The sequence below is a fragment of the Quercus suber genome, unplaced genomic scaffold (genome assembly GCF_002906115.3).
Source record: "Quercus suber isolate HL8 unplaced genomic scaffold, Cork oak 2.0 scaffold_190, whole genome shotgun sequence".
Lineage (NCBI taxonomy): Eukaryota > Viridiplantae > Streptophyta > Magnoliopsida > Fagales > Fagaceae > Quercus > Quercus suber.
Window position 1 is genome coordinate 87,951 of NW_027069648.1, and position 9,985 is coordinate 97,935.

General features: G+C 33.6%; 1 protein-coding gene across 3 annotated transcripts; it reads right to left on the reverse strand.

The window, feature by feature from the left end:
* Nucleotides 1-1,664: 1,664 nt before the first annotated feature.
* On the reverse strand, nucleotides 1,665-8,914 carry LOC112026656 (probable phytol kinase 1, chloroplastic). Of its 3 annotated transcripts, XM_065778745.1 has the most exons (7): nucleotides 8,277-8,364; nucleotides 8,067-8,152; nucleotides 5,153-5,220; nucleotides 4,906-5,037; nucleotides 4,695-4,810; nucleotides 4,503-4,617; nucleotides 4,028-4,400 (listed from the first exon to the last, which is right to left on the reverse strand). In XM_065778745.1, the coding sequence occupies exons 2-7, from the start codon at nucleotides 8,070-8,072 to the stop codon at nucleotides 4,214-4,216; spliced, it is 624 nt and encodes a 207-aa protein (XP_065634817.1). In that variant the 5' UTR covers nucleotides 8,073-8,152; nucleotides 8,277-8,364; the 3' UTR covers nucleotides 4,028-4,213. The 3 variants fall into 3 exon arrangements, with proteins under 3 accessions (XP_065634816.1, XP_065634817.1, XP_023915115.2); XM_065778744.1 differs by lacking the exons at nucleotides 4,028-4,400; nucleotides 8,067-8,152 and adding an exon at nucleotides 1,665-2,028 and having other exon boundaries at nucleotides 8,277-8,914; XM_024059347.2 differs by lacking the exon at nucleotides 8,067-8,152 and having other exon boundaries at nucleotides 8,277-8,862.
* Nucleotides 8,915-9,985: the final 1,071 nt, after the last annotated feature.

Consider the following 9,985-nt stretch of genomic DNA (forward strand, 5'->3'; position numbering starts at 1 on the left):
GCATAGCCTTGAATGGCCTTTGATCTCTAGATCAAATATTTGGTTATCAAAGATATATTGGCAAAACTATTAACAATATTATCTATTCTAAATACGTAGAGTAGTATCTCCCAAGTATCAACATGAAATCAATGTTGGTGGGTGACAAAGAAAAGCGAAGCATAGCAAAATTTGCTTTGCTTGACACCAAATCAAGACCTACTCTACTTGACATATTGAGCCTAGTGTTTAGTTTATCAAAGGTAAAACCGAATAAATCACTTGAGGGTTTCAGTTATAAAACCACAGGCTACCTACTCAACAAACAAATAAAATAGCACCCAAGTGTTGAACACTATATATATAAAATAGCACCCAAGTGTTGAACACTATATATACTACATTCTTCAAAACTTTACGTTTCACATATATACTACTATAATTTTGTTCAACTTATTTTTTAAGTGTCACAAAATATAAACCATACCAAATCAATTGGGATTTAAACTGACTAAAGTTCCAATTGGAGCCTGGCTTGGCTTCCAGTTAGTTTTGCACAAGCTTACGTTTGGGCTCAAAGATTTGACAAAGCCCAGTTAACTCAGAAATAATTGGGCTTATTTAAACAAACGTTGGGTGAGGCTTGTAGTTTCTTGTGATAGGACAGAATAGCCCAAATTAAATGCCATGGCATGTCCTCTCAATCTCAAAATCTCCTCCCTTAAAAAAGGTCTTGAACTTATGATCCATCATCTAAGGTTTTGAAGTTTGAACCATTATAAATGGGCTAGTATTTATATGGGATTGAAGGCTTCGATAAGTCTGTTCCACATGCCTCTAGCAAAGTAGCATTGATTATATATATATATATATATATAATATACGGTTCAGTGTAACGTGTTTTTTGTCAACAACTTTGGGTGCAATCACATTGTGCTTATCACTTTTTTAATTCATTATAATAAATAAATAGACTAAAATACTACTTACATCATTTAAATTTGATGTTAATTCTAAATCAGTCTTTTAACTTTAAAAACCGTCGAATTTAAAAATGTGACAAACCATGATTGATGGAGCTCTTAAACATCAACTAATAGTCAAGGGTATAAGTTGCAAATTTTGAAGATCATGATGGATGTAGCACTTTGACATCGATATTGCAAGTATTGAAATACAAGGGACCGATTTAAAAGTAACCTTAAACTATGTTGCTTTCGGTAGTTATTTCATCTTCTCATTACCTAAGACTAAGAGACAGAATTGCAAATCAAAAAAAAAAAAAAAAGAAAAAAAAAAGAGAGAGACAGAATTGCCTAAAAAACATGACAGTCTAATAAGCAAAAGAGTTAGTCCAATGGACATCTTGCTTGTCTACTGTCAAAATATGGGGGGAAAATGGTCTGGAATAACTCCATTCGTATGAGCTGAAGCAATAAGAAACAGGCAGTATTCAAGAACACTAGAAAGATAAGGTACAAAGCAAACAGTCATATAGATAAGCTGTGCATGAAAATACAAAATCAAAAGGGTTATAAACAAACAAATGAACTCCACATGGTCAAGTCCAAATAGTTTGGAATAAGACTATTTTGTTGAATCATGCTGAAGCAAGGTTCCTTAAATCTGAAATAAAGCCATAGGATTCATATTGAAACTATGTGATCACTGGTTCATTGGGCTCAAGAATAAAAGAGATGCTTTGCATTTGTTTAATTAATTTAATTATATTAACACGTGTTTTGCAGAGGCATTGATTTAAAGGGCATTTAAGGAGACCGACAATAGACAAAAAATGAAATTTTAAACATATCAATAATGGGACTAATGGAAGGGGAAGAGAAAAAAAGGGGTGCAACAAGCTAATAACCAAACATTGAAAATGCCACTGCCATGCTTACTAAAGGAACAGATATGTTGTCATCTACTATCTCCGTCGTTGGAAGGGACTCCACCACAGTTGCCACCAAAGAAACTAGAGCGACCTTTTGCACTGTTTGGACCCAATCCAAATGTAAATATCCCAGAACTGAATAGCATTGCAGCATCCTACATTATAAAGATAATTTTCATTTTTTTTTTTTTTTTTTTTTAGCAAGAAAAAGATATAAAATATTCTGTTACGAAAGTTAGGCATGAATTTATCTGTTGTATTTATAAATCTCAAAAGGAGGAAGTTAATTATACAAATGTATAATTCTCAAAAATTATACAAATGTTTAGGAGAGGTATTATTTCGACATACCTCAAGGGAAGTTGGGCTCATTATGAACATATGAACAATGGGGCATTTTGGGCCGTTAAGACTATCACAACACACGAACCCCACATGCTATGAGGAAGCGAATGCATATAATCACTCCATATTTTTTAAGATATTACCTTGAAATCCAAATATGCATAGCCTTGAATGGCCTTTGATCTCTGGATCAAATATTTGGTTATCAAAGATATATTGGCAAAACTATTAACAATATTTTCTATTCTAAATACGTAGAGTAGTATCTCCCAAGTATCAACATGAAATCAATGTTGGTGGGTGACAAAGAAAAGCGAAGCATAGCAAAATTTGCTTTGCTTGACACCAAATCAAGACCTACTCTACTTGACATATTGAGCCTAGTGTTTAGTTTATCAAAGGTAAAACCGAATAAATCACTTGAGGGTTTCAGTTATAAAACCACAGGCTACCTACTCAACAAGCAAATAAAATAACACCCAAGTGTTGAACACTATATATACTACATTCTTCAAAACTTTACTTTTTCCATATATACTACTATAATTTTGTTCAACTTATTTTTTAAGCGTCACAAAATATGAACCATACCAAACCAATTGGGCTTTAAACTGACTAAAGTTCCAATTGGAGCCTGGCTTGGCTTCCAGTTAGTTTTGCACAAGCTTAGGTTCGGGCTCAAAGATTTGACAAAGCCCAGTTAACCCAGAAATAATTGGGCTTATTTAAACAAACATTGGGTGAGGCTTGTAGTTTCTTATGACAGGACAGAATAGCCCAAATTAAATGCCATGGCATGTCCTCTCAATCTCAAAATCTCCTCCCTTAAAAATGGTCTTGAACTTATGATCCATCATCTAAGGTTTTGAAGTTTGAACGATTATAAATGGGCTAGGTATTTATATGGAATTAAAGGCTTCGATAAGTCTGTTCCACATGCCTCTAGCAAAGTAGCAATGATTATATATATATATATATAATATAATATAAGGTTCAGGGTAACATTTTTTTTGTCAACAACTTTGGGTGCAATCACATTGTGCTGATCACTTTTTTAATTCATTATAATAAATAAATAGACTAAAATACTACTTACATCATTTAAATTTGATGATACTTCTAAATCAGTCCCTTAACTTTAAAAACCTTAGAATTTAAAAATGTGACAAACCGTGATTAATGGAGCACTTAAACATCAACTAATAGTCAAGGGTATAAGTTGCAAATTTTGAAGATCATGATGGATGTAGCACTTTGACATCGATATTGCAAGTATTGAAATACAAGGGACCGATTTAAAAGTAACCTTAAACTATGTTGCTTTCGGTAGTTATTTCATCTTCTCATTACCTAAGACTAAGAGACAGAATTGCAAAAAAAAAAGAAAAAAAGAAAAAAGAAAAAAAAGAGAGAGACAGAATTGCCTAAAAAACACGAGAGTCTAATAAGCAAAAGAGTTAGTCCAATGGACATCTTGCTTGTCTACTGTCAAAATATGGGGGGAAAATGGTCTGGAATAATAACACCATTCGTATGAGCTGAAGCAATAAGAAACAGGCAGTATTCAAGAACACTAGAAAGAAAAGGTACAAATCAAACAGTCATATAGATAAGCTGTGCATGAAAATACAAAATCAAAAGGGTTATAAACAAACAAATGAACTCCACATGGTCAAGTCCAAATAGTTTGGAATAAGACTATTTTGTTGAATCATGCTGAAGCAAGGGTCCTTAAATCTGAAATAAAGCCATAGGATTCATATTGAAACTCAAGACAGTGAAGTAATAAACTATGTGATCACTGGTTCATTGGGCTCAAGAATAAAAGAGATGCTTTGTATTTGTTTAATTAATTTCATTATATTAACACGTGTTTTGCAGTGGCATTGATTTAAAGGGCATTTAAGGAGACCGACAATAGACAAAAAATGAAATTTTAAACATATCAATAATGGGACTAATGGAAGGGGAAGAGAAAAAAAGGGGTGCAACAAGCTAATAACCAAACATTGAAAATGCCACTGCCATGCTTACTAAAGGAACAGATATGTTGTCATCTACTATCTCCGTCGTTGGAAGGGACTCCACCACAGTTGCCACCAAAGAAACTAGAGCGACCTTTTGCACTGTTTGGACCCAATCCAAATGTAAATATCCCAGAACTGAATAGTATTGCAGCATCCTACATTATAAAGATAATTTTCGTCAATGCCAAAATCCACATAAAGCAATTTAAATTTTGATAACCATATTTGGTTGACCACAATGATGGTTTCAAACTCACCCGATGGAAATTAGGAATCCAAAAATAAACATGGATATGCTACCCGCCCAACTCTTCTGCTGATTATAAGGAATCTTCAAGGACCCAAATCTTCTACCTATGATATCGGCAATACCTATAAGTCACCAAGTTGAAAATTAGTAACTGGTAGGAGTTGGGGGCAGCTGAATTCGGACAATGGAGAGGTATTACCATCACCACCACACATCATTGCCAATGAGATCAATCCAACTGGAGACTCACGCCAAAAGATAAGAGCACATAAAATCAATATCAGAACATAATACAAAGGACCTCTAAGCAACTCCCTGCAAACACATTGATATTGAAGCAAAATTACTTGTCTCTATTATCACAAAGAGATGAATCCAAATAGCTTTGTAATGATGACTGAAAAAATTACTCTGGTTTTCCTTCTCGAGTAACAGATTTTATGAGCCCTTCATCAGAAGCCAATGAGAGGCCGTGGATGACAAGCCTCAAAAAATTCACAAGAGGAACTAAACAAGCAAAGTACCGCGCCTCTGTTGTGGTGCTATTCTAGGATTAAAATAACCAGCGGAAGTGGTTAAGGAAAACGGCAGTTCAAACCACTAGTATTTTTTATGAATAAAACCTGTTAGGATCTCATATACAGAGGGAAGCAATACCTGAAAATTGGCCAAGAAGCCATGAAAAACAGCCCAGACAATATATGAACCAGTTTTCTGCTTAAACTCTGCTCCAATCAGTAGAGATACGAAAATTTGTCAAAGAGAAGGCAAAGTTATGACAAAGAGAGAATATGCATACACTCTTAAAAGCAACATAAAACCCTTGATTTCTGCTTGATTACGGTTTACTCGTCTATAGAAATACACCAAAACCGATTATATATCTTCTCTGCTAAATAAATGGCATCATTTTTAACAAGTAATGAATGATGTTTCACCCAAAGCTTCTTTTTCCAAATTTAACTATAGTAGGCTACCCCTATCAATTCCTTAATGCCCCTGGAACCTCTTTTTGGCTTATTGATCTGCACAACATATACTTTTTCACTGCTACAAGGAAATCACCTTACCACAATGACTCTTCCATGGACAATATATGCATTTGGAAGGCATTCTATGCTTGGAATCCAACACTAACTGGACACCAATTAATAAATCCAACTAAGATACTTCATGTTACAAAAGTTGTTGCAAAGTCCTTCAAATTAACTTTAAAAGTAAAATGCAGGAAACATGGAATCTTGATTTCCTTGGTGAAAAATAGATATCTATCTTCCTTAGTTTGGCTAGATGCAAGTATTTCGGCTCTAAAACCTAAACTTTGATGGTTTCAAAAAAAATTACAACTTGCAAGCTCAATATTTTTGCATTTTTAACATTATAAGGATCTGATAGGCAAGCCCTACAAATGTAAGCGAGCAACCCTCTCTCAATTGTTTTTTCTCTTTTAAAAGCTCTGCAATGCAAAAATAATGGAGCTTTTGAGTAAATTTAAGGCTTTCAAGAAAACCATGATGTAAATTATATCCTACAAATTGGTGGACAAAGACACAGATGTCATGTCATAGCATAGTAACACATATGTGGAGTTGACAAATTAGAACTTAAGAGCTTAACCTGATGGGACATGGTAAATTCAATCACTTAATCAATATTCAAACTCAAGACTATCCTAAAAGCCTAAGCCGAATTACGGAATTAGTTTCAAATAATGATGTTAAATAAGATAACTCCAAAAGAACAAGAGTGAGTAAACACGAGTGTGAAATTGATTTGTCATTGCGCCTCATCACACAAATATTAAGCCAAGTGCACAAGTCTTTGTTTGTGCATGTGAAATAGCCAATTCTCCTAATATTAGAGATGAGATCATGATTTCACTTCAAAAGAGGCGAAATTCAAAAAATCAATTGATATGTGGATTGGCTATGAAATCAATAGATACAACAACAATAAGTAAGCCTTAGTATCAAAATTTTTGGATTGGCTATGAATCCTCAACAGACTAATCAGGACGTTCTTTTCTACCATTCTATGTTATCCAAAGTCATACTCACTATTACTTTTATAATTAACATGCCTTTTTTTTTCCTACTTCTATTGTTATTGCCGTTATATGTTTTAAGATATTGATTAATTCTGAATTGTCCCACCTCTAAGGCTTTGTTGTTATTGATTCAATATGTTATAAGTTTCCTCCATGGTTTTATGCTAGAGTCATGTATCCCATCAGAATGTGAATTTGTTTCCTTCTAATATTATTTCAAGGCTTACAATATATAACAACTCAAAGAAATTAAGGGGAATATATTCCAAAAGGCAATAGGGGTTTACAAAAAACGGCTTTGATTGTACGACCACACCTTAACTGACCAAAATTGTCTGCACCTTACTCATGAACAAGAGTTTGTTCAACAAGAAAATAAACAAAGTTTGAACTTGTAATCTAACTTATTGATAAACTCAAGTTCACCTTGTCTTCAAAAGAAGAAAGAGAACGCACAAGAGTTGCATGATTCGGCCTAAGGGCCTATGTTCATGGAGGAAGCCCTAGATAGCTACATCTTCGCTATAATCTCAATTCTACAATTACAATGAACTTTAAGTATGGCTTATATAGGGATTAGGAGCTAAGGTTAGATATACATGCGTTTTCAATATAATTATGGGCCAGACTCATTTACAGCCCTGTTGCTGTGCTGATCGGTGCTGCTAAAAAAAAAAAAAGTTCTCTTTTTCCATCTCTCTCAATTCTCCACAACTATGGTTTTTTTTTTTATTTTTTATTCGATAATCTCCACCACTATGTTCTATTCTCTTTTCCAATTTGCCTTTTTGGGTAAATTTTTTTTTTTTTTTCAAAAATAGCAGTGTGCACTTTCCAAGCCTTTGGCACCCATTATAAAAAAGAAAAAGAAAAAAATAACTAATTTTTTGACAATTTTTTATATTTTTTTTATTAAAGTAATATTAAAATTTTCTTAAAATACTGCACCCATTTATATATATATATATATTAAAGTTGTTTTCTTTCGGTGTCTATTTCCTGGGCCCTACTAGTACTATATACAAATTTTTTTTTTTTAGAGGTGATACGTTTATAACAATTTTACAACAAATCACATGTGGTTAGTTGTTATTGGTTCAAATTTAAAACTAATACTGAGATTACTTTTTTGTTTTAACAATAACAGCCAGTAACAACCTGTCACTTATGATTTATTGTGAAAATATTATAGACATATTATTTCTCTTTTTTTTTTCTTTTTTTTTTTTCCAATGTTCCCATACTTTTACTGAAAGGAAAGTAGAAATTTTAAATTTCACATTTTTTTTTTTTGGTAAGAAAATTTTCACATGACTATTCACAAGTAAATCATTTTTTTTTTTTTTTTGAGGGGAACAAGTAAATCAGTTAAAGAAATAATTTTCCCTTCTTTCTCTCACACCAATTTCTATTTAAAAAAAAAAAAAAGCATATATTAATATACAGATATATCATATATTGGCAACAAATGGTTTAGCTAAATCAGAGATTCCCAGAATGTAATAACTTACCAAACATACATACCTGCATGTAGATGTAGTTTCCAATTATTAATAAAGATCTACCGCTTTCTGTTTTTATAGTAACTCACTATACTTGTTTGTTTATACCTTAAAAACACACACAGAAATATCTTATGCTCTTTTACTAAATAATTTTACTAGATTCGGTACTAAACACAGTAGAGGGAGAAAGAGAAAAAAAAAAAAAACACACACACACACACACACACACCTGTTGGATGAGGTTTCGCTGCGTGAGGAAGTCGAAGGCGGAGACGAGTGCGTAGGCGCCGGCGAGTACGGCGGCGGCTGCTCCAGCGTCGCGCAAGATGGTTACTGCTGCGGCGGAGTAGGCGGCGCGTGGGGTGCACGGAGAAGCGTACGGCGCACGATGGAGAGTATGGACACGTGGGGTTGGAAGAGGAGGCGGTGGTTTGGGAGTGAGTGAAGCAGAGGAGAGAGGGAGGTTGGTGGTGGTGGTGGTGGTGGGGCGGCGTAAGAAATAGACATTTGATCGGAAAGAGAGAGAGGGTCCGGTGGAAACTAAGAGGCTCATGATTTAGAGAGAGAGAGAGTGAGAGTTTAGAGTAGAGTGGTTGCTAATCCGAATTAATATGGTAAAATTATGTCAAAAACTCAATGGCGTTGAAAGTGAGTGACGTTGTTTGATAAAGCTGTGTGCTGTTCCTGTTCGGAACCGTTGGGCGTTGGTCATTACTCTCAGATGCTCCACTTGTCAGATTGAATAGATATCGAAGTGTGAGATTTTTTTTCCATTCTTTTTTACCCTAAACTAAATAAGGCCAAAACAAAAAAATCAAAACAAAACAAAAGCAGACACAGACAAAGATCCCCGATACACGAGCCAGCCACTCACGAGTGTTATCTTGGGTCTATTGTCTAAGGTAAATTATACCAGTGTTCTTTGGGTTTTACAAATGAGTAATGCTTGGTCCACAAAGTATTCAACATTCTAGTCTAATATTAAAACTATTTTTTTTTTCTTATTAATAAATGTTCACCATATTCCTTTAAAAAAAAAAAATGTTGACCATATTAATAATTTGTAAAAGAATTTATAAAATAGTTTGATATTCTAATATTTTCTTTTACAAATTACTCTCTTTTTTTTTTTTTTTTCACTTCTTCCAAATTAAAGCACTAAATAATTTTGATTTCAATATATATGCTTGTGTCTCAAGCTTTGTTTGGTTGGAAGAATAGAAAACGTTGAGGGGTGAAAAAGTGGAGGGACAAAAGTGGATTTAGATTTCTCTCATATATGTTTGGTTGATAGGATGAAAATGTTGAGAAATGGATTTTTTTTTTTTTTGAGAAGAAAAATGAAAAGATAAAAAATATAGTTCTTATAAATTTACTTTTATACCCTTATTTGATAAAAAAATTAACAATAAGTTTTTTTTTTTTTTTTTTAAAAGCCTGAAATTTGGACATGTGTGGAGGGAAGAAAGGGGTACATGAATAATTTACCATCTAAACCCCTCTCCACCCCCTAACTTCTCCCTAGTTCAAAGGGACATGATTTTGGTGGGTCTGAGAAAAAAACACTTGAGCCAACCATTTTTCTCTCTTATTTTCCCCTATCAACCAAACACTTCCCCTACCACTTCCCCATTTTTTATCCCCCAATTTTCACTCCAATCAAATGCACTGTAAGGGTGAGAGTGTCATTCATCAACAAATCTTAAGAAAAGAGGTTGTCATGCTATTCGTAGTATGGAATCATGGATAAGAATCTTTAATGAGACGTCATATACTTAATTGTCACATTTATACAAACCTCAAGGAATGAGTATCATTTTATAAATCATTTGGAGGAGTTTAAGTTTATAAAACCTCAAAGGAGAGTGGTGTAATTTATCCTTAAAATTAATATGGGATTGGCATTTAGAGCATTCACATAGGTTAATATCTATTATT